The sequence below is a fragment of the Sabethes cyaneus genome, chromosome 2 (assembly GCF_943734655.1).
Source record: "Sabethes cyaneus chromosome 2, idSabCyanKW18_F2, whole genome shotgun sequence".
Taxonomy (NCBI): domain Eukaryota; kingdom Metazoa; phylum Arthropoda; class Insecta; order Diptera; family Culicidae; genus Sabethes; species Sabethes cyaneus.
The window spans coordinates 237298054-237322906 of NC_071354.1; the positions used below are offsets into that span (position 1 = coordinate 237298054).

Here is a 24853-nt window from a genome sequence, read left to right on the forward strand (position 1 = left end):
TTTGTTTCCCAAAATAACGGATTTATTTTGCTTTAATTCACAGGACGTCATCGTGTACTGTCTGGAGCGGTTGGAAATGGACCCGGATTTGAAGGACAACGCAGGTTATACCCCACTGCATGAGGCTTGTGCCAAGGGTCATCTGGATATTTGCAACTATTTGCTGCAGTACGGAGCTAGTCACTCGGAAGCGGCACCCTCTGGGGTGCGGCCACTGCACGAAGCCGTGGAAAATTCCTTCATCGAAGTTGTCCGGCTGCTGTTGGCGTTCGGAGCAGATCCGCTGCTGGCAACGTACGCCGGCCAAACGCCGATTCAGCTGGCGGAGAACAACGAAATGGCACTGTTTTTGGAGAATCACTTGTACGACATTCAGAGTATGAGTTCTACGAAAACCGGCTGGAAGATGGATGGACCATGGAAGATTCACGGTTTGTTCTGAGTCCAATATTCCTTCATAATTGTGAAATAAAATTAACTTTCTTACAGACCCCGAGGAAAGCGGTTGCGACATATTTGCGGACATTCCCGGATTCGAGGAGGACGACGTTGTGCACAACAGTTCGACCACAACGGAACGCTCTTCGGCGAGTAATTTCACAGCATCGTCGGAGACGATGGAAAATAGGGCGACAAAGCTTCCACCTCCTCCGCCACCACTCCCACCTCCGGAGCTGCCAGTTCCGCTGACGACGACGACGACGACACCGACCACGCCGAAGAAGTGCGACTCCAACTCAAACATTATGAATTTCGACGTTAAACTAGAACCCGACGCAATCTGCGAGCGCAAATACAAGGACTGTGCCGTCGTGCTGAACGACATTCAGGAGCTCACCGGCGGAGGTGGCCAGCCGGCCACGGCTGGTCCTACGTCCTACGTGAATGGCCAGCTGCAACGGAAGGATGTAGAAAACCACAATGGGATAGGTAAATTTGACGGTAGTGACGATGATGACGACGATGCGGGGGAATTTCTGTTCGAATACGAGGAAGCCGATCGGCCGCTGCCTCCGCTGTATCTCCTGAAAGACGAGTCCGGCGCGGACAAGTGGATGATGATGACGGATTTGTGCAACTTTTTGAAGTTGAAATCCAAGGAGGCGGTGATAAGACAGGTGAGTACGATAGCTGGTATGACCGCGTTGCTTACGTAGTACCAAGGTTAGTCAAGAAAGGTTTTCTGATGTTCAAATTTGTTTTTCACCCCCTCTGAGTTACCCTTGACGACCACCGAAATTTCCAAAGCGGAAACTGCTGAATGTATAAACAACGTTGATGGTTGCTAACCAATCGTTCCGCACACTTCTGTTCTACAAACTGTGAAAACTAGATCACCTATTTTAACTCACCTTGCGTAGTACTACGTCAGACAGGTTTTTGTGATGAGGATTAGGATTGGGGCTTCCGAGACTAGAACTTGGACTTACAAGGCTAAAACTTGGACTATCAAGACTAGGACTTGGACTTCCAAGAGATGAACTCGGACTTGGATGAAGTGTGGAACTTGGATTTTCTCTACAACTTGGGAGTCCAAGATTAGAAGTTGGACTTCCAGGAAAAGAATTTGGACTTCCAAGACTAGAACTCTAAGACTGGCACATGAACATTCAAGACTAGAATTTGGACTTCCAAGACCAGAATTTGGATTTCCAAGACCAGAAAATAAACTTCCAAGACTAGATCTTGGACTATCACTAGAAATTGGATTCCACAAGAACTAAGACTTCCAAGACTAGAATTTGAACTTTCCAGACTAGAATTTGGACTTCCTCTAGAACTTGGACGTCCAAGACTAGAACTTGGACTTCCAAGACACGAAATCGATCTTCCAAGACTACAGCTTGGACTTCCAAGATCAGACATTAGGCTTCCAAGACTAGAACTTGGACCTTTCAAACTAAAACTTGGACTTCTCCTAGAACTTGGTGGTCCAAGACTGGAACTTGGACTTCCAAGACTAGAATTCGAACTTCCAAGACCAGGAATTAGACTTCCAAGATTAGAACTTGGACTTTCCGTAGGTCTTGGTCGTCCTAGACTGGAACTTAGTCATACAAGACTGGAAACTGGACTTTTAAGACTAGAAATCGATGTTCCAAGAATAGCACTTGGACTTTCAAGACTAGAACTTGAACTTCCAAGACTAGAAATTGGACTTCCGAGACTGAACCTTGAAGTTCCAAGGTAAGAATTGGGGTTCCATTAGAAATGGGACGTCCTTTACTAGAACTTGGGCTTCGACTTGGGCTTTGCTTTGACTTTGAACTTGGACTCTCAAGACTAGGACTTGGACTTCTAAAAGTGGAGCTTGTACTTCCTCTAGAACTTGGAAGTCCAATACCAGAAGTTGGACTTCCAAGACTAAAATTCGGACTTCCAAGACCAGAAATTAGATTTCCAAGACTAGATCTTGGCTATCACTAGAAATTGGACTTCCACTAGAACTAGGACTTCCCAGGCTAGAATTTGAACTTTCCAGACTAGAATTTGGACTTCCTCTAAAACTTGGTTCTCCACCCAAGTAGCACACTTTAGGCCCATTTAGTAGAAGCAACCGAATTACGACTGAAATTAGTTATACCGTGGACCCCCGTTCGTTTGACCGTTTTTAATCTGAACACTTTTTAATTTGAACCCCGTTGGTTTGCACGACGTGCAAATTAAAAATGGTTCAAACGTCATACTCAATATGACATCATTTGCTTATGCAGACAATGCACATAAACACGATTTGTTTGTGCTGATCTAGCGTGTTTAATCTGTTTCACATTGCGTTTTCCCAACGATTATGGTAGAAAACCGATCGGAGAATGAATATTCGCTGCTTGCAACTGCCAACTGTATCAAACCGCCAAAACACTAACAAAGAGCAGGGCACCCAGTTCACACATGTTCCAGCATATTTAGGGTTACCAGTTGTTCAAATTAAAAGCTAACCCCGTTAGTTTGCATGAGGAATCGTTCAAACGAACGGGGGTCCACTGTATTTCGGTTTCCGCAACAACGTTGTAACAACGGTGCTAGTAGGGCAAGACTGGAACTTGGACTTCCAAGACACGAAATCGATCTTCCAAGACTGCAACTTGGACTTCCAAAATCAGACGCTAGACTTCCAAGACTAGAACTTGGACCTCTCAAACTAAAACTTGGACTTCTCCAAGAACTTGGTCGTCCAAGACTGGAACTTCCAAGACTAGAAATCTATCTTCCAAGACTAAAACTTTTAATTTCAAGACTAGACCTTGGACTATCACTAGAAATAAGGCTTCCACTAGAACCAGGACTTCCAAGACTATAACTTGAACTTTCCAGAGTAGAGTTTGCATGTTCTCTAGATCTTGGACTTCCAAGACTAGAATTCGAACTTCCAAGACCAAGAATTACTCTTCCAAGATTAGAACTTGGACTTTCCGTAGGTCTTGGTCGTCCAAGACTGGAACTTAGTCATACAAGACTGGAAATTGGCCTTTTAAGACTAGAAATCGGTCTTCTAAGACTAAAACTTTTAGTTCCAACACCAGATCTTGGACTATCACTAGAAATTGGACTTCCGCTAGAACTAGGACTTCCAAGACTAGAACTTTCCACTTTAGAGAATTTGGACTTCCTCTAGAACTTGGACGTCCAGGACTAGAACTTGGACTTCCAAGACACGAAATCGATCTTCCAAGACTGCAACTTGGACCTCTCAAACTAGAACTTGGACTTCCCCTAGCACTTGGTCGTCCAAGACTGGAACCTGAACTTGCAATTTTTTATCATTTTTGATATTGACTTATACTGGCCAAGTTAATTTGTACTTCTTTTTAGGGAGTAAATGTGTTTTTGTGAAGAACGAACATTTGAAGGACTGGGAAAAATAATTGACTGTCCAGGTGGACTTTGAACCCACAACTCTCAACTTGCAAGACTAGAAATCGCTCTTCCAAGACTGAAACTTGGACTTTCAAGACTAGAGTTTGCATTTTCTCTAGAACTTGGCCTTTCAAGACTAGAATTCGAACTTCCAACACCAGGAATTAGACTCCCAAGATTAGAACTTGGACTTTCCCTAGGTCTTGGTCGTCCAAGACTGGAAATTGAACTTTTATTATAGAAATAGATCTTCAAGAATAGAACTTGGGCTTTCAAGATTAGAACTTGAACTTCCAAGACTAAAAATTGAACTTCCGAAACTGAAACTTAAATTTCCAAGACAAGAATTTCAGCGACGAGAAATAAGACTAGCACTAGTCACTAGAAATGGGATTTACTTTACTAGGGCTTCGACTTGGATTTAGTTTTGGACTTAGACGTGGACTTCCTCTAGCAGAGTTGGTGTGGCTCGTGCTGAATCAAAAAATTGTATAAATTATTCAATGACGCTCATTCTTTTCTCCATTCGTCGGTAATTTTTCGTCTGTTTTGTTAAAATTTGATAATAAATAAATGTATACTCCGTCATCTTTTACTGTGGTCTTCTGGTCGTATTTCTGTTCTTTTTAACGTTTGTTAGTAGTTTTTCGTTCTTTAGGATATTTGCCTTTTGGCCCTCCGCTTCACATCAGCGGTTTGTCGTTTTTTATCGTCACTTAATTGCCGTTTTTCATCAATTTGTAATTTTTTTTATTGTCTTTTGACATCTTTTTTCTACGCCTTTTCGCCATCACTGTCATCACTTTATTGTCATCTTTCCGTTGTCTTTTCATTGTCTTTTCATTCCACATGGTCGTCATTTTGTCGTCTGATTGCTGCCTTTGTTCTTTTGTTTTCGTCTATTTATTGTTGTCTTTTAGACACCGTTTCACCGCCTTTTGTTATCTCTTTAATGTTTTTTCTTCGTATTTCGTCTTTTTATCAACTCTTTATCGAATTGTTGTCGTCTTGTTGCTTTCATCGTATTTTTTCTTCTGTTTGTTATTTTGTGACTTCTGTTTTTGACATTTTTTGTCTGTTTGTTACCAAATTGTCATTTTCTGATTTATGTTTTACTAGTGTTATATGTGGCTGTTTTGTCGTCTTTTGATCGTCTCTTCATCACATTTTCTGCAGGTGCCTTTCGTCGGTTTCTACTGCCGGTTTAGACCGTTATGGTATTTTTTCGGCATGTTTTTGCTACTTGTAATCACTTTTTCAACATCTTTCCGTCGTCTTTTCGCTGTCTTTTCACCGCGCTTCGTCACTGTATTTGTGTCTCTATGGGCGTCCTAATAGACGTCCCTTTTTGTCATTTAATTGTTGTATTTTCGACGCCTTTTCATCATCTCGTCTGTTGTCTTTTCTTCATATTAATTGTCATCTATTTGTCTTATTTTTGTTGTTTTTTCAGAGTCTTTTTGTCAATTTTTCATCGTATATTCATTATTTGTACGTCGATTTTATCCCTTTTTGCTCTATTTGTTTTTGTTTCGGTCTTTTGCACTCTAACAGATTCTTGACCTTGCTTTTGTTTCACTCAAACTCAAAGGTACAAACTTTAAAAGTGGCAACAGGGCAACATCGTAATCCTGGCAAAGCGAGCTTTTGCAAAATGTTTCTCTCTTTTTTTCTTAAGTGGTTCTATAAGGGCTCTGTCAGCACACAAATATGTTTTTTACAAGACAGAACAGGTAATGTTTTTTTAGTCTAGTTCGTTTTCAGGAGATGTTTGCATTTTGGACTCGCCTCTGTATTGGTGGTGGGTTGCCAGTTGCCACTAGGAAGTATTGGAATCGGAATTCAGGTTTTCTTTAGTATTTGCATTAGATCATTGCATTCAATGATCCATACCAGGGGGAGTGTACAGTGAGCCTGTTGTTTACCAGTTGATTTTGTATGATAATGACAATGAGACGTGTTGGCGATGGTATTTTCAAAATTACGGTGGTTTTTGGTTTATGAAGACATATATCTTTTTGATTATGATTATCTGATTGTGAGCATGTGGGACACGTCTGCAGCAATTCGGATTGCATCGGAATACTCCATTTCGATTTTCCCAAGTAAAGAATCTTTTGTTTTCATACGCATTAATACTTGATTGACATAGAATGGAATATAATCATCCAACATAGTCATTATTTAATGGCTTAGGAGTATGATTGCGATACATAAATATACGCAGCGGTTGAGCTAGACATAGTGATGCTCAATATTCAAGTTGATCAATTGATAGGCTGACCGGCTTGACCAGTCATTGAGTATACTCATTTATTCGCAGAGAGTATTTGGAGTGAACTGATTAGCAAATAATCGATAACCAACATTCTTTTTCTTTTTTGCTGCTTGAAGTTTAAGATACCCAATCGTCAATCTTTTTCATACATATTGACTATATACTTTTAAAACTCGCGGATCCAATATTAGTACATCATGCTCATTCTCTGTAGTAAATGAAACGATTAATGTATACATCATAATTCGTACGCGCGTTGTCCTCAAAAAAATAGCCATTTACAGAAACATATCATAATCTCGGATACCTATAGCAAAACTCCCTACGACCGCCGGTTTGAGTTTAGTTTGCTGCCAATAATGATAACACATTTTACTCGTTACCTTGATCCAACAATTATCCACCTGTTGTTTACACTATTTCCAGGCAAAGCTAAAAAAAATTTCTCTGGTATAAATCTGTTCGCAAAACTAAAATATCTTAAACAGGCTTATCTTGACTGTCGACTTGAAAATATTAAAATATGTAATAATTCTCCCAACCATTTTAAAAACTAAATAAATTTAAAGAATAACGATCATATCACTTATCAAGGTGAATCCCGATCCAACGAAACCTGCCTTACTAACAAATCGCAACTCCTTCCTGTAATCTTTGCAGGGATGCAGAGGTTAACACGGTCCCAAAAACAGCAAAGATTACACTAATACTCCTTCCCCAATACCATCTGATTGCAAGGACGTGGCCGGCGCAGTTATTGACCCTTTATATATCGAGTCACTGAGTTTTGCACAGTGAGGATGATCGGTCACTCCCAGCCTCATTCACTTGATTCATTGTGCAATTTCACTGGTTCGGGTCAATCACTGAGTGCAACCATTGATATGTGCAATCAGTCTAAGCTAAGCTAAGCATCTTTTCATCTTATTTTTGTCATCTTACGTCTTTTTTTCGACGCCTTTTCGCCTACTTGTCATCACTTTTTCGTCATCTTTTTGTCGTCTATTTGCTGTCTCCGTTATTTTGTTAACTTTTCCTTATATTATTGTAGCCATTTCAACACCTTTTTGTCGTCTTTCGTCATCTCTTCAATAGCTTTTCTTCGTATTTGTGGTCTGTTTATCACCTATTTGACGTATTTTTGACGTATCGTCTGTTCGTCGGTCGTGTGGCTCACTGTTCACCGTATTTTCATCTTCTGTTCGTTAATTCTTTGACTTCTGTTTTTGGCATATTTTGTCTGTTTGGCATCGCTCTGTCGTTTCGTTGACTTTTCATAATCTTTTTGCCATCTTTTCGTCGTCTGATTGTCGTATTCTAACCTCTCTTTTTAGCTTTGTGTAACACTTTATCGGCGACCGTTTTTGTTGTCAATTTTGTTTCTGTTTTTGCGTCTTTCTATCGTTTTTTTTTGTTTTTTTATCAATTTTTCATTTGCGTTTCGCCGTTCTTTTGTTATCTTTTTGTTAGTTGTTTGCTCCTGACGATGAGTTCAATTTGTTGTCAACAAATCAATAAGGCTGTCGATAAGTTCATCGTTTTTCTATCGTATATTCGTCATCTTTTTTTGTCTAGTTTGTCGCGTTTTTGGGCTATTTAAATGTGTTACTAGTGTTTTATGTCGCTGTTTTATCGCCTTTTTAGCGTCTCGTCATCGCTTTTTCTGCATCAATTTCTACTCTATTGTCGGTATTTTTTATTGTCAGTTCTTAACATTTTTTGTCGTAGGATTTTTCGACGTACTTTGATTGCATTTTTGACGACATTTGTCTTGTTTATCATAGGCCTTTCGTCTATTTGTAATCACTTTTTCGTCATCTTTCTGTCGACTTTTCGCTATCCTTTCACGGTCTTCTAGTCGTCTATTTGCCATCTTAAGCCTAGTATCCAGCTGAAAAGAAAACAGCTCAAGAAAAAATCCTGCTATTTACCGAAGAAAATTTGACAACTGCAAGGCCAAGCAATTATCTGTAGTTTTTCTTGTGGTAATAATTGCGCCGGATATTATTCACTTGCTTGTAAAACTGCGCCATCTGAAAGTGAAATAATATTTCTTGTGAGGCGCATACTGCTAAAGAAATCGCAAATGGAAAATCTTTTCTTTAACATTTCTTGGCCTATCTTTTTGCCCATTTCTTTTCAGGTCGATACTAGGCTTTAGTTCTTTTGTCGACTTTCGTCGTCTTGTTGTTATCTTTTCGATGCTTTCACGATTGCTTTTGTCATGTCTTTATTGTATTTTTTTTCGTATTCGTCGTCTTTTTATCATCCTTTTGATATATTTTTGTCGTGGCAATTTGCCGTTTTTGGTTTCCTTTGCATTTTTTATTGCTGTTTTGGCACCTTTGTGGTCGTCTGATTGTCATTTTTTGAACTCTTATTTTAACCGTTTTTGTTGTCTTCTTTATTGCTTTTTTTGGCGTTATTTCATCGTCATTTTGTCGTCTTTTTTTCTTTATTTTGTCAATTTTGCATCCTTGTTTCACTGTTTTTAAGCGTTTCTTCGTCACTTTTTTGCCAATTATCGACTTTCTGTTTGTTTCCAAAACCGAAAAGTCGCTTTTTTTACTGCTTTTTTGTCGTTCGTTTGACGTTTTCCTGTCGTGGTGTCATTTGTCGCGCTTTTGACTGAAGTTTTTGGACGGTCTTAGTAGAATATGAAACCTGGAAATTAAATGAAAAGAAAACTCATGTCTGTGGAACCCTGCAAGTCGTAGGCGAAATACGTATTTGTCAAGAATAAATATACATAGTATCATTAAATTGGATAAGTTTTCTTTTTATTTAATTTCCAAGCGTTTTTGCATCCGTTTATCGTCTCTTCCTCACTTTTTCTGCGTCAGTTTGTCGTCTTTTCGTTTACAATTGTCTGTTTTTGATATTTTTGCTGTTTTTGTACTCTTTTTTGGTGTGTTTTAATCACCATTGGGCCGCATTTTGTTTTTGATATACTTTTCTAATATACTAGAGTCCCTTTTAACACCGAATTGACTCTTTGACGCCATTGTTGTCATTTGTCATTGTTTTGGCCTCCATTTTTAGCATTTTGGGATACCGTTTTTGGTTTTTCGTTATAGCCCGTCGTCCGTCGTTTCGTTATTCAGTTTTTTGTGAACCATTTATCCTCTACATCGTTTTCTATTGTCATCGTTTCGCCATCTTTTTTGTCGTTGTGTTCGTTACTAACAAAACGTTTTTTTTATTTATTTTTATGTTATTTTTTACTACCATTTTCTTACCGTCGTTTTGTCGTACATTCGTAGTCTTTTTTTTTCATCTTGAATGTCACGTTTTAAACGCTTTTTAGATGTATTTTAGTACGGTTTGTGTTGCTGTTTTGCCGTCTTTTTATCTTCTCTTCATCGCTATTTTGCATCAAATTTGCAGTCTTCTCGTAATTTTTTTCATGTTTTTGACCTATTTTGCCACTTCTAGGGCATGTTTTGGCGTGTTCATCGCTTTTAGTTGCATTTTTATCATCTTTTGTCCTGTTTTTCATCTTTTCCTCGCCTACTTATAACCACTTTTTCGTCATCTTTCCGTCGTCTTTTTGCTGTTTTTTTCGCCGTACCTCGTCGTCGCATTTTTATTGTTTATTTGCTTCTTTTTTGATGTCTTTTTGTCATCCTATTGTTGTCTTTACGACGCTTTCCGTCCTCTTTTCACCATCTCATCTCTTGTGTTGCATACAATGAATGAATTGTGTTTTAGGCATCTTTGTCTTATTTTTTATGTTTTTTCTTGTCTTGTCTTTTTATGTTTGTTCGATTTTATACCTCTTTCTTCGGTAGTTTCGTCGCTTTTGTGACAGATTTTTTTTGCCATTTGTCCGTTTTTTTTTAGTATACTTTTCCAACGTATCAGAATTCGTTTGGACTTGATATCTCTCTTTGTTGCTTTTTCCGTGTTCATCATCTGTTTATCATCATTCTATCATTTTGTTGACTTCTCATGTTTTTGTTTGCCGTTTTTGGGCGTATTTGCGTCGTCTATTCACTGTTTTTGAACTCCATTTCTTGCCATTTAATGACATTTTTTCAACGATTTTTTGTTGCTGTTTTGCCGTCTTTCCGTCGTCATTTTGTTGTCTTTTTTGTTTTGTTTTTTCGTCAACTTTTCATCTTCGTTGCACCGCTTTTTTTGTTGTTGTTTTTTCATCGTATTTCTCCGCATATTTGTCCTTGTTTCGTTTTATGTATGTTTTGTCGCCTTTTTGACTCTGTAAACGTCTTTTCGCTGTTTTATCTGTCGCTGTTTTGGCGTGTTTCTATCGTCTTCTTTAGTGTATTTTCATGTTATTTTCGTTGTATTTTTGTTGTCTTTTCACCAACTTAAAATCGTATTTTAGTCATATTTTTATCGCTTTTTTATCATTTGTCTTTCTGTCTTTTCAACGATTTCTTGCCATTTTGGTTGTCTACTGATTTGGCGTCTTCCCGTATTAATTTTAAAGTTTTTTTTTGTCAACTTTTCTTCTTCGTTTTGCTATTTTTTGAGTTGTTTTTTCGCCAGATTGTTGCCGCTTTTCGTCACCGTTGTCTTCTTACTGCCTTTTAGTGGTTCTTTCTTGGCCTTTCTGTAGTTCATTCGTCATTTTATCGTGGGCTTTTTTGCATGTTTTGCAGCCTATTTGACGAATTTCAAATGGCTTTTTTTGTGTTTTTTCACTGTTTCGGCGTTATTTTGTCGTCTTTTTATCGTATTTCCGAGTTTTTTCCGTTGTATATTTGTCGTTTTTCACTTCGCTTTTCATCGTATTCGCTTTTCATCGTATTTTTGTCATCTTATCGCCAGTTTTTCATCATACTTGCGCTATCTTTCCATCAATTTTTTATCTTTGTCGTTGTTTTTAGGTCTTAGGTTTTGGATCTTAGCCATAGGCTTTGAATCTTGGTCTTAAGTCTTGGTGTTGGTTCTTAGTCTTAGGCCTTGAATCTTGGTTTTTGGCCTCGGATCTTGATATTAACCCTTGGATCTTGGCCTTGGCCTTGGATCTTAGTCATGATTTTGGACCTAAAATCCAAGACCAACTTGGTGTTGGATCTTAGTCGCAACCAAGACCAACTTGGTGTTGGATCTTAGTCGCAAGTCTTGGATCTCAGTCTTATGCGTTGGATTTTAGTCTCAGACCTTGGATTTTAATATTAGACCTTGGATCTTAGTCTTGGTCTTGGCGTTGAATCTTAGTCTTAAGTCTAGGACCTCAGTCTTATGCCTTAGATCTCGGACTTGGTCTTGGATTTTAGTCTTGGCTTTAGTCTTAGTCTAGTCTTAGTCTAGGATTTCAGTGTTATGCCTTAGATATTGGTCGTAGGCCTTGGATCTTGGTCTTGGTCTTGCTTTTGCTATTGGGCTTCGACTCCAACTTGAATATGGTTCTGGATTTAGACTTAAACGTTAGCCTTCTGGTCAGACATAAACCTTTTTTAAAGTACAATTCATGTGACACTAATATATCGATCTTTCCCCTTCCCAGATCTGTTCGAGCAACACCCCGGCCACTACTAACAACTCAACGAATGGCAGCAGCAACGGTCACAGCGGGAGCGGCTGTCGGGACATTATTCGGGAGTTGAAGATCGAAGATTTCCTCACGCGCGCCACCTGCCTGCAGCTGCTGTGCGCCGGCGAGAAGCTCAACATCAACTCCAACAAGGTGGTACTGGTGAAGTACAACGAAAACGTACGTAATCTACTGCAGGTGAAAACGCTGGTGACCAAGATCTAGGGCTAGCGGGAGCGAAGAGAGAAGTGTAAGTGACTGACTGATCGAAGCAAGGCCGCACTCTGGCTGGAGTAGTGCCACGGCCGCCAAATTAGGCCGGAGTTAGGCTCAGGATAAACCGGATAAACGAACAAAAGAATATGCCTTATTGTAGTTTGAGATGAGAAAGCTAGATGAAATAATTTATTGTAAAACAAAATGGGGAAAACTCGAAAAGACTTGACCAGTTGAAAAAAAAACACGTTAATCACGGAACAAATTTTGCTCAGGATATGGTTAGAATGAAATGGCTGGCTTCGTAGATTGGTTTCTTAGCGGGCTGCACATTTTTTTGTACTAGTATTGTACCGAATAGAGAATTTGCAACAACAACAACAACAACAACAGCAAAGCACAGACTGAATACAGTGGAACCATCACTTACCGAAGCACGTTTGAATGCCGTGCCTTTCCAATAAATCAGATTACACACAATCAGGACCAGAGGAACCGTCACTGTTTTTTTTGTTTTGTCACAAAACTATAACACAATAATAGTTCAGACCGAACCACGTGCACCACGGTTAAGCATCACAAACTTATAATCGAAGAAAAAGCACCGCGCACGCGGCTTACTTTGATTGAAGAAATTTTAACCGTTGACAGTTCGGCTGTCCGTCTGAAAGAAACGGAAATATTTCACGACACTCAAAATTGAATTCTTTCCACACTGGAAGAATTCTCAAAAGGAAATTTACCAATTTATTTACTGTGGTTTCCCGGGTGACCGCGCACGCGGTCACACGCGAACCTCACCAAACCACTAAATCATTCGTACGTACGTTAGTGCTCTCTGAGAGAAGAATAGGTTGTTTTCATTTTTACAGATATTGTTCTTTATTAGCAAGTATGTTTATGATACTAATTAAGACGAATGGACGGAAGTCCAAGCGAATGAATCACACAACCACAGCCACACAGTACTGACTGAACAATCTCTTTCGCCTTGGCACTTGCATCTGCATGCTAGAAGCAGTGCAAGGGAGGCAAAGTCGAAATATGTAAATCGGTTCAAAAAAATTTTAGTTAAAGTTTCAAGTTCATTTTTAAGTGTTGGCTGCTTCGCAGCTTGTAAGCGTTTTGTTAAGTGTACATCGGTTTGCGAAACTATTTATTTTTAGTTCAAATTTGCTTGTTTTAGTTAATGCTTATTGTGTATAGTTATAGTATTATCATACCCAGCATCTGTATTTTTATGTTAACACACGTAGGTAATTAACTGGTTGTTAATTCTGTTAGGAATAAATCGATCGAATCAGCTGCTGTTTGCCGCGCGCTGAGCTAATAAGCGTGGCGCAAAGCTGAAAAACGAACGGAACGTAACTATCATTATCATTAACACTGATATGTGCACTAAGTGCAGCAAAACTATGTGCAGAAACACATTTAACAAAGTTAATTAACAAATGTAAACTCTAATTGTTATCAGTTTTATAGTATCGCGCGGCATCTGTGTAGAATACAATTCTCTACCTTTTAGGTTGTCGGAAAATCGTTCCACGATCCCCCGAGAATAGGCTTAGATTGTAACAAAAAGAAAAAACTCACATTCAACGAGACTTGTAAAATCAAAATGAACGAGCGAGCGACAGAGCGGTAACAGGTTGCGTAAATAAAGAAGATGGTTTCGCTTACGATTAATGAAGCATAGTGAAAAATAGCAGAAAAAAATGGTGATGGTGGATTTATAAAGCGAACCGATATAGATATACACTCGTGCAATCGACTTAAACTCATTTTTTTGCGTATAAGCCTGAACAAAAAATGAATAAAATACTGATTTACTCGGTCTGTAGCTGTAGGATAATCTAAACAAAATGAGAACGAAACAGTAGAGGAAGCTGTCGATAACGAGAAAACCAACACAATGGCTACACATTGCTAGTACATATATATTAACAGTGAAGATTATATGTGAAAGAAACAAAAAAAAACACATTATAGAAAACAAAGAATTGTGATTTTCGCAAAATATACAACCTATTATATTATTATAATTAAACGAGAGAAAACGAGCAAAAAAGAAAAAAAGGTATATTATTATAATAAAAATAATAGAATAAAAATTAAATTGATTCAATCCGGCGAGCTTACCGTTTTGTCCGAACGAATTCCACTACTATAATGGCCTCTGAACATGTTGGATGCCATCAGTAGAGGTTGTGTCCTCTTCTGATTTCAGTCAACAATAAAGCAAGATACATAGTAGGCGTGGGGAAAAACTGACTGTGGCTATGATGGTAAACAAACGTATTCATTTACTCAGTGTATTTTTTCTCCAGATGAACCTGAAATTGTTCGACATATTAGTTTTAGCAACTAATTATTGTTACTGGCAATAATTACAGGTTTATTGTGCTGATTGGTATTACCTGGTGGTGTTAAACATAGTGGTGTAGTATTCTACCAGCCTGCGTAACAAGTTCTAAACGGAGTGTTAATAGATTGAGCAAATTCTATATGTGATAGCAGCATTTGAGTTGAGCACTAGAATGTGAACAGAAAAGTTGCTAAGTTGTGGAACCTTTAGCGGATAAAGATGTCCTACGCACGGTAAGCTAACGTAAATATAGAATGTTTTAAATAAAATTATCCAGTATCGATGGTTTTGAAAATTGCACGTTTTCCACCTTTTGGAAGTCATGATTCCAGATAACATGAGCACAATAATGGATCAACTTGCCAAATTCAGCTCCAGTTTTTTCGGCTTATTTCTTTTTTCGGCCTATTTCTATTTTGGGCCGCCTACCCTTCATCTTCATTCATCTTATGGTGAAAATTGGACAGTTTTGTTGCCTCATGAAGGCTTCTGAAAAAGTTACCTAACGACTCTGGAGCAGCCTCAAATTACGTGTTTGAGTTTTATCATCATGGAGAAACGGGCTTTTCGTTTGCGTTCGCGGACGCACAGCTCCATCATAATTAGGCACCGTCAGATATCAGGCATTAGGCATCGCCTCAATTTATCGCGAAAATCCGGTACTGCATTTTATGGTTGCCATCAGATGGCAGCTCGTGCAATCACTCCGCTTTCCGCAACGTTCCTATTTTGCAGGTGCATAACATGCACTCAACTAAACATTTGTGGCGTTTTCAATAGACTTTTAGTTCGTCACATTTCGATATTTGTGTTCAGAGCCGACGTTACAAGCCGCGAGGCCCTGTGCAGATTAAGTAGTGGGGCTTTTTTTAAATGCCACAATCGCATGAATTAAAAGGCAGGCTCCGATTGCTCTATCAAAGTTTACGCACTGCTCATACCCATTGTTGGAGTTGAGCTAAATAGTTGTAATCTTGAGCCCCGATTCGGTACTACATGGTTAATAAAATCATTGACCCTTTGGGAATTTAGCTCTAGGAATGAAACTTCGGAAGTAGTTATGCCTAGATAAAGCTAGAGCCCCATAATTTTATAGCAGATGCACTGAACATTCAAGTTCAGACCTACAAAAGCGGCAGGTATCGGTATCATCCGATATTATTTCAATGATAAAGAGCGGGACAGTGTCTAGTTAGGAATCCTATGATTGTGCTCATATGATACAATACAAGTTGAGTTGAGCCATTTTAAGCTGCTGTAGGATTTGGGTTAGGTCTGTTTGGTCTACAGTCCTGTATTTGATTCCAATGCGATGCCCAGTTATGTTTTTCAACCAGAATTATTCTGAGGAGTTTGACCCTTATGCTGAAGCTCAGCCTGGCACCAATCAGTACAGGGAAACGTTTTCTTCACCTAGTGAATGATATAATAACTGTTTTTGTGGGGCTTGTATTAAGTTCGTCTTGTAAGCTTCATAGCATGGTTGTGCTTAGAGCTCCTAACAAACAACTTGACAGTACTGCTTCCAAACTTTCCTCTGACCACTGGAAAGTCGGTCAAACAGTCAAAACGTCGGTCAGTCAAAGTCCAAACTGGAAAGTCAGTGAAACATTCCTCCGACGACAAGTTACGTCGACGACCTAAGCAATAGTCTCATAACCAAGATGCAATATTTTGTAAAGGAGTGCATCGGCCATTAGTATACAGAACGAGAAGGAGAGTACTCCTTGTGGACATCCTTTGATCACAGCATTTTGAAAATCGTGACTGACGTATTTCCCAATGCTGCTGTGATTTCTCTGCTCAAAAGACTGCTTCATTGTAGACTGGTGAATTCCATTTTGAAAGTCAGCCATAATAGTTGGAACGAAGGGCGTGTAATCGAAAGCTCCTTCAATATCAAGGAAAGCACAAAATGCCGTCTCCTAATATTTGAGTGATTTCTCAATTAACGTCACTACACAGTGCAGTGGGTTTTCCGTAGATTTGCCGTGTTGGTATGTATGTGGATTTCCATGCAACGGAGAACTCTTTAAACTCTTTGCGGATATCTGTGATTTTGTCCTTCAACTTAAGTGTTGAAGTCAGACTAATTGGTCTGAAAGCCTTATTCATGCTTTTCTCTTTTTCATCTCCCTGGTGGCATGAACACCACCTCTACATTCCGCAAATTCTCCGGGATATGTCCCAAATAGGGCTGTCGGTATTGGGAGCTTTTGGTGAAAACCGGTATTGCAGCTTCCAGCATAATGAATGCCCTGGTCTCCTTCACGAATTTTTCCTCCATTCCCAAACCGAAACAACCTTGCATAGTATTCCAAATTCTTTCCTGGCAGATCCTTTTTTTACATTTATTCATTTACATCATCGGACAACAGGGTTTACATGATAATACTAAAACATTACATACGATCAGTCAAAATAATTAAAATTATAGATAGGATTTCTAAAATAGTTACACGTAATACAAAAATCAAACAAATGATACACATGATTGAATATAGCACACATTGCTCGAATTAATTCATTTTGACCATAAGCCGTCCGATGAAAAGTCAGGAGTATAAAGTTACTGGATCGTAGAGGTTTCGCAGGTGCATTTATATCCACTTGCGCCAAAATGTTGGGTGCGTCTATTTCACCATAAAGCAATTTAGCGATAAATATAGCACGCGTGCAATTTCTTCTATTAGCCAAGGTATCCATGCTTAATAATCTACAACGACTTTCGTATTGGGGGAGCTCAAACGAGTTAGTCCATGGAAGGAATCGCAATGCTAATCTTATGAACCTTCTTTGTACAGCCTCAATCCTTGTAGACCACGTTGTAGTATAAGGACTCCAAACTACTGCAGCTGTCTTGAGGGTAGACCGAACTAACGAGTAGTAAAGTGATCTCAAACAATAGGGGTCACGGAAATCCTTCCCAATTCTCATGATGAATCCCAAGTTTTTGTTTTCTTTCGCGACAATGTAGCTATAGTGGCACTGGAAAGTCAATTCGGTATCCAACAACACCCCAAGGTCCTTCACCACTGTTTCGCGCTGAATTGACAGGCTATTAATAGTGTAGCAGTAGGCTAAAGGCGATTTTTTCCTCGTAAACGTAATTACCATACACTTTGCCACGCTAATAGTCAGATGGTTGCACGTGCACCATCCGAAAAACAAATCGAGTAACTGTTGAAACCGCGTGCAGTCCTCCTTCGACCGTACGACGGAAAAGATTTTCAAGTCGTCAGCATACAGAGTTCGACAACCAACTGGAAGCGCCAGGCAGAGGTCATTGAAGCAAAGCGAGAATAACAGCGGTCCCAAATTACTGCCTTGCGCTACTCCCGACTTAATCTGGAACTTGAAGTCTCCAAGCTTTACTGATAGAAAGCTGTTGGAGAGGAACGATGTTAGCCAGCGTACGAATGAATGAGACGCTCCCAGGCGTCTTAACTTTGCTAAAAGTAGACGATGGTTGACACGATCAAAAGCGGCTTTAATATCAGTGTAAACAGTATCCACTTGAGCTCCTTTTTCAATATTCCGGATGCAGAATGAAGTGAATTCGACCAAATTTGTGTTAATTGAACGGCCAGGATAGAACCCGTGCTGATCAGCCGAGATGTAACAAGTAACATTACGCTGTAACACATCAGATATCAGTATTTCAAATACTTTAGAACCAGCGCAAAGTGAGGTGATTCCTCGGTAATTTTGAACATCATTTTTGTTTCCTTTCTTATACACGGGGAAAACGAACGACTTCTTCCAAACTGCAGGAAACGTTTCCTCACAAAGAGATCGATTGATTATTTTGCGTAGTGGATACACGAGTGGAATTGCACATTTTTTCAACATGAGAGCGGGAATGCCATCCGGCCCAGGAGTTGCAGACGGCTTCAACTTATTTAAAGCATTCATGACTTCGTTCTCGGAGAAACTAACAATGTTGATACAGCAGAGGTTCTCTGGGACAAGCTTGATAGCATCTTCAATCCCCTCAGTTGATACGTTACTGTCAGTAAAAACACTTGAGAACTGTTGAGCAAATAAACCGCAAGTATCTTCGAGACCGCTAGATGATTGCTCACCAAGAAACATCTTAGCTGGAAGACCACTCTCCTTACGTTTCTCGTTTACGACCGACCAGAACTTTTTAGGGTTTTGCATTTATGGCAAGAATACTCATAAAGCGCAAAGAACCCCGTATTCTGATCAGGGCCCGACATTGTCGAAACAAATAAATGAAGCTAACTTTCTCTTACCTTCGCTACATTAGACAACTGGTTTTATTTGTTGAACAGAATGTTACAAGCAAGCTTCAGCTGAAATTAGTGACTGTTTCAAATGACGACGACTGACAGTCAGGCACGATTTGTCGATGTTGAGTAGGTTAATCATAAAATGCGTTAAATTGTAGAAAATGTTACTCAAATTAAATTCAATTGCATTCTTAGTGGTCTTCTACTGAATATTTGATAGAAAATTACAAATGAAACGTTAAAACCAGTTGTCATGATGAAGTGAAAACCATTTCATTGACGCTGTTTAAAGTCAGTTTTGAAACGAAGCGGCGCTGCTTCAGTTGAAATCGAAGCCTTATTACTTCATCGTTAAGTGACGATTTACTATTGTAAGTGATGTTGCTGGGTCCTGATCTTGTTTCCAAAATTCGTTATTTGCTTTGAATAATTTGGTGGCTTTCAAATATCAAGTTGTTCAAAAATAAATTGAAACACGTCGTCTGGCTCATATAATGAAACATTTTTACAGCAAAGATGCTCTACTGTGCCTTAAACGGTTTCAAGAGCTATAATTATATGACCCACAGTTTTAATCTCTTCTTGGTTAGTAGCCGAAGAATCTCATCAGCATTAACACTAAGTTGTTTTTCAATCAGTTTTACAATTTTCTATCAAACTTTGTCCTTCTTCGAATAAGGAGTTTAAAAAAACTAAGATCTTAGAAAATACCGGAAATACCGGTAATACCGGTATGTTCTAAGATCCTTTTGCCTTTCCAAAACCGGTACTTGGGTATCCAAACATTGGTCGGTATTACCGGTTTCGGTACTACCGGTACTACCGGCTAGACAGTGCTAGTTTCAAAGCGTAACTGTCTCGAAAAAGGTTGATGAGCTCGGACATTACAATATCTATTTTCTGGATTTTCATTGGTTCAAAACCTCCATAAACAATCGGCGTGCAGGCTGAGTCGAGCCGTTTGACACATGATGTAATGACCTACTTTAAAGCAGCTAGGCCTGATTTCATCGATTTTTGACGTAGCATTACGTCTTTGTATACTATACTGGGACTGGGTAGCACTTTGTGAAAACGAAAATAGAAGTGTAACGTTTGAATGAAAGATTTCAAATGCTAAAAAGTACTAAACTACTGAACGAAACTGAACAATTTATTTGTCGTTGGATAGATAAAAGGCCAGCAATTTTTTAGGGGGCTAAGAGAGCAATTTCAAGGGGGGTTTAAGAGGAGGGGGGGGGGGGGTGCTCCTATACAAATGAAACAAAACTTTCCTCGAAACTCGAGAACTAATCAAGCAAATGGAACCAAATTTAGCATGTGGGGGTTTCAGAAGTCAAGAAGTTTTTCTAAGGTAAATGAAGACTCCTCTCCTCTTTAGAAGGGGGGCCCCATATAAATAATATTCAAATTTCCTCATAACTCGAGAACTATTCGAGTAAAAGGAACCAAAATTGGCTTGTGGGGGTTTTTGGAGGTAAGATGTTTTTCTATGGTGTACTGAGAACCCTTCTTCTTCTAAGAAGGGGGGCTCCCATGCAAATGAAATACAAATTTCCTCATAACTCTAGAACTAATCAAAATTTGGCATGTGGGGTTTTTTAATAATTCATTACCATTTCAACCTTTATGATGCACACAAGTGATTTTTAAAAGAAATTTCTATGGCTCAAAGGTTGCAGGCATTGTACTTATGAACCCCCGTCCACGTATTTTCAAAGCCACCATTTGCATTAAATGAAGTATTAAATCTGAATATTTCGCTCTTCTCTTTTAAACATTCACATAAACAATGGCACTCACAGATTCTTATAAACATACACATGCCAGAAATGCAGTTTACATTAGTCTTTGATCGTCACCCTTTCGTACAACCCTTAGGGTTGTATTAGTTTTTAAAACACTTTACACTTTGCATTTAAATGAAAGAGAAAGGAATTCAATGGAAATCATGCAAATATTTCTGAACAGCCAGGGATTATCCACTAGACTTTTTTAACATTTTTCTCTAGTCATCACCAAGCGAGCCCCCCCGAAGGGCGAGGCTCTGTGCGACCGCACGGGTTTGCCGGCCTAAACGCCGATTCTGTTTGTGTTCATATTTTTACATTCATTCACATAAATTTATTAGCCTACTACGTCTACACGAATAAAACATGAAATTATAACTAACTAGCTGATTGCCTGATCTTACTCGAGGACTCTTGGCTTCTCTGCCACTTGTATTTGTATTTGTATTAGTAACTTTTCTTTGTATTTATTTACTGCATTATCTACTCTTTGTCAACTCCCCCTCCTGTTGTCCCCCGGCCACTTGTAAATTTGAATGCTTTTCGGTAATCCATATAAATAGACATAAAGTCTGTTTTACGTACCTTATACATGAATGATAGAGGTTCAAATGGTCGCTGTTATGTCAGACCGAGCCAAGTGACAAAATTCTTATTTCGAGAAAAATGTGTTCAAAGTTTGCTGCTCTGTATGGTTTGTAGCTATCAATTGTTCGAAATCATCTCATAACTCTGGCTGTTCTTGAATTCTTGATCGTTTGCTGTCATTAACTCATTCTTTTAAATTTTGCGACTTGGTCCGGTCTGATTTAATACCGACCAAAGGAGACGAACGTGCCTTTTACGCGGACGGAAATTGTTGACGGCGACGAACCAGAAGTGGTAGATGAGCTCGTGTATGTGGGATCGCTGGTAGCCCCGGACCTAAATAACCTAAATAAGGAGATCCCAACAACCTAAATAAGGAGATCGAGCGGCGTATTCAAGCAGGACAACGGGTCTACTTTGGCCTTCGCCAAATGCTGCTAATAGGCGGCATAAGTCACCTTACAAAATTGACAATGTACAAACCTCTTTTACTTTTAAGCATTTTAAGCGATTATAAAAGCTCCCTGCAATGTTCAGCAAATTTCTTCAACTCTAAAAGACAATTAATATGAAATTAACGGCTAAGCTCCAGTTTGGCTTGTAAACACATAACACATAATAACTTTTTGTAGAAATGAGATAGAAGGATAATTTCTTCGACAAAGTTGTAACTAAAAATTATATAAGTAACTTTGCCAAAGACATAGTAGGCGTATTTTTTACAGTTTCTATCTCACAGGGCGTTTTATGGAAAGACCTGTCAAAAATCACTTTTTCGCTAATTACTTCAAATTTAATGGTTTTATTGCATCATAATGTTTTACAAACTTATTTCTCTTATCAAAAGACGTTATTTTTGTAAAACATTGTATGTTGATAACACCTACGTATAACGAGTTCTAACGGTTTTCCTGTGTTTTTTAGTCTTTTTCAGGATAGAATATCTCAAAAAGTGGCAAATGGAAAAAATCAACCTTGGCCGTTTTTGAAGGCTTGAAATTTTATTTCAAACATATGTGAAAATAAAAAACTGGTTTTTTCTCTAACTAGAGTAATTTCAGTTTAATTATTCCATGTTTGGCCATTTTCCATAATGCAGCATTTCCTAATATCTTCTTCTAATAAGACGATTAGAGCCAAGTCAATAGTGCAAAAGAAAATTGTCGTACAATGACATAATTTCTTCTGATTGTTACGTAAAATAGTCTTCGAATTTCAGATATAACATCTGTTTTCTATCTGCACCAGCTGTTTTGGATTTCACAGTTCAGTCCAGTAATGGAACAAACGATTTTCCACTCGCTAAAAAATTTCCGAGCAGTATTCCCGACATTAGAATCCTCCTGGCAGTGGTACGCTAATGTGAATCTCTCAAATAAATTAGTACCTATTGTTTGCAAAGCAAAGGCATGGGTACTTTACATAAAACGTCCTGTGAGATAGAAACTATAAAAAATACGCCTACTATGTCTTTGACAAAGTTACTTATATAATCTTTAGTTACAAGTTTGTCGAAGAAATTATCCTTCTATCTCTTTTCTACAAAAAGTTATTATGTGTTATGTGTTTACAAGCCAAACTGGAATTGGGCCGTTGAATTCACATTAATTGTGTTTTAGAGTTGAACAACTTTGTTGAACATTGTAGGGAGCTATTTTGAACCACAAAAAACTTTCCACTTAATTTTCGCTGCAGGACCACTGTGCAATGGCTTCCGATAATGTGTGGCACGACGGCCAGGTGTTCAAGCTGCATCGATATAATTCTCCAATGCATCTTATCAAGATCATCAGAAGTTATCTGCTTGGCAGAGTTTCAGTTCACAAATATTTAACATCCCTGCAGGTGTGCCCCAAGGAAGTATCTTAGGACCCACAAATCTTTAGCGCCTCATAATAACTAAATCGTTGACAAATTTAGCACACTCATTCATTCTTGGTACTCGATGATATACAAAATATCTAAACCGAAGCTGAGGAATCAGCTATAGTAGTGTAACTGAAGAAGCGATTACAATTCAAAGCAACTAGAGAAAATTGCGTGTGTGAAAATATTTTGACGTCTATGAATAAAATACCAAAGTTCAAAAGGCCCACATATACAATGTAATTGATAATGAAGTATATTTCTTCTAAATTCATATTTAAAAGTGACAAACTACACTGACTACATCCCTGCACCTCAACGTCTCATAAGTACAGCATTCCATTTTCCGTATCGTTCCAATGGAAAATTTACCGCTGTCAAACGGCAAAATGAACTCGTGGGCCATTCACTCACACACGGCCGTACGGTCGGTTTTGCCGACACAAACAACCGCGACTTCACAAACATCCTCTGGCGTAATTTTGCTTTTGCTCGTCGTCCGTCCCGTCACATAGGTTTATAGGTAGATGAATTGCGTGTGCGGGGTTTCGACACGGGAGCCTCGGCCGGATTCATTCATTCTGTGTTGTCACTGACACGGCAACGGGTGTGTGCGCGCGACGACGGTATATTTTCATTTCTAGAGGCTGGCTGGCTATAGAGCTGTCAGCCATCGAGCGAACACGGACACGGACACGGGTGAGAAGGTGCAAAAATCGCGATAAATCGTTCTGCAGATTTGCAGCCAGCAGCAGCGGACTTTGCGACGAAAATAATAGTGATAATCTTTCGCCGATTAACGATTCCGCAAAAGTGGGATAAACCGAGATACAGTGGAAGGTGTTACTGGAAAAAATCTCCCGGAAGAAATTCGCGTATTGCGCTGTGGAAGTGAACGGGCAAACGTTTCCGAACCAAGTTGTGAAATTGTGTGGAGGTGTTTTTTTCCCTTCGGTCAATTTGAATGGTATTCAATTTTTGAGAAATAAGAAACTGCCGAGTCCTGCACAAGGAAGATCATCGTTTGTTCGAGTTATGCGGTATTCGAAAGGTAAAACACTTCTGTACGCTAGTAATCGCCCTTATTTTGGGATTGTTTTATACTGAAATCCATCCTAGAGAGCGATGTTATGTATATTCATGCTGATTCAATAGCTCGAAATTGATTTTTGCTTGCGTTCTTTTTGGGGTACGATGGGAAATACAGTGGTGACTTAACAGTTTGAAAAGAAGGGCTGCAATACCGTATAGACAGACTATTGAAACGAAGTAATTATATTTTTTCATGCAAACATGGTTGTGATGTGAACTTACACCTTAGTGCCCCAGGTAGTATCGTGAGGAACAATAGCTACGTGAAAGCAGGTTGTTTCTGTTAGTAGAAACCGAGGTGAAATAGAAGATAAAACATCACCTCATAAGCATATAATGTCAGGTTATTGCACGGTTCATAGTGAGATGTCTTATTAAATTCTAGACGGGATATTTTTTATGTTAGGTAATAGGTACACTGTAAGATGCAGATAGCTGATTATATTTGCATTTCTTTAAATAATTGTAGCTTGAAGCTGTGGAATAGACTGTGTAGTACCAATGAACTGACAGCAGTTGTAACCGAAGCAAACAATTCTAAAAAGCTCTGTGGTGTGTGATTCAACACTTTAATGATATTTTTACTTGGTGTCTTCTAGATGTGGTCTGGTACATTTGGCATTTTATTTTTTATTGTTAATTAAATTTTTCTTAGGTTAAAATCAAAACTTATTCCGAATAGGAAACGTTACTAAAGCTTTTGAAAAATGTTTAACATCAAGTATTACCAACATTTCTTAAAACATCCTTAATTAAGAAAAAAGAGTGCAACTTAACTTCTACTTTAATTTCTTCGTTTTTTTATTGATACTAAAGGCTACACCTGCAATGCGGAAACTGACTACGAAGAATCAGTAATTAAGGTGGTCATTTTTTCTTCTTCGAATTTATATTCTTTGCATTCTCTTACGGCAGAACAAAGCAATAAAATTAAGGATCTCCACTGCTCGTCGATTAGCTCGTCAACTTTAGCTTGGCTGTTGAATAAGTTGAAGCTTAAGCTACGGCACCAACGAGCCTCTGCTGTCTGTGTTATTTTTG

General features: G+C 38.8%; 2 protein-coding genes across 2 annotated transcripts in view; both read left to right on the top strand.

The window, feature by feature from the left end:
- LOC128737786 (uncharacterized) overlaps window positions 1–13926 on the top strand; it is a 146169-nt gene extending 132243 nt beyond the window's left edge. Inside the window, exons 4-6 of the mRNA XM_053832493.1 lie at window positions 44–431; window positions 490–1118; window positions 11613–13926. Of these exons, the coding sequence (XP_053688468.1) occupies window positions 44–431; window positions 490–1118; window positions 11613–11864 (1269 nt within the window). The 3' untranslated portion in view covers window positions 11865–13926. The remainder of the gene's footprint in view (window positions 1–43; window positions 432–489; window positions 1119–11612) is intronic.
- A 9393-nt stretch (window positions 13927–23319) lies between these two features.
- Window positions 23320–24853, top strand: part of LOC128738932 (E3 ubiquitin-protein ligase AMFR-like) — a 118287-nt gene continuing 116753 nt past the window's right edge. The window contains exon 1 of the mRNA XM_053834426.1: window positions 23320–23771. The gene's annotated coding sequence lies outside the window, so the exon portion shown is untranslated. The remainder of the gene's footprint in view (window positions 23772–24853) is intronic.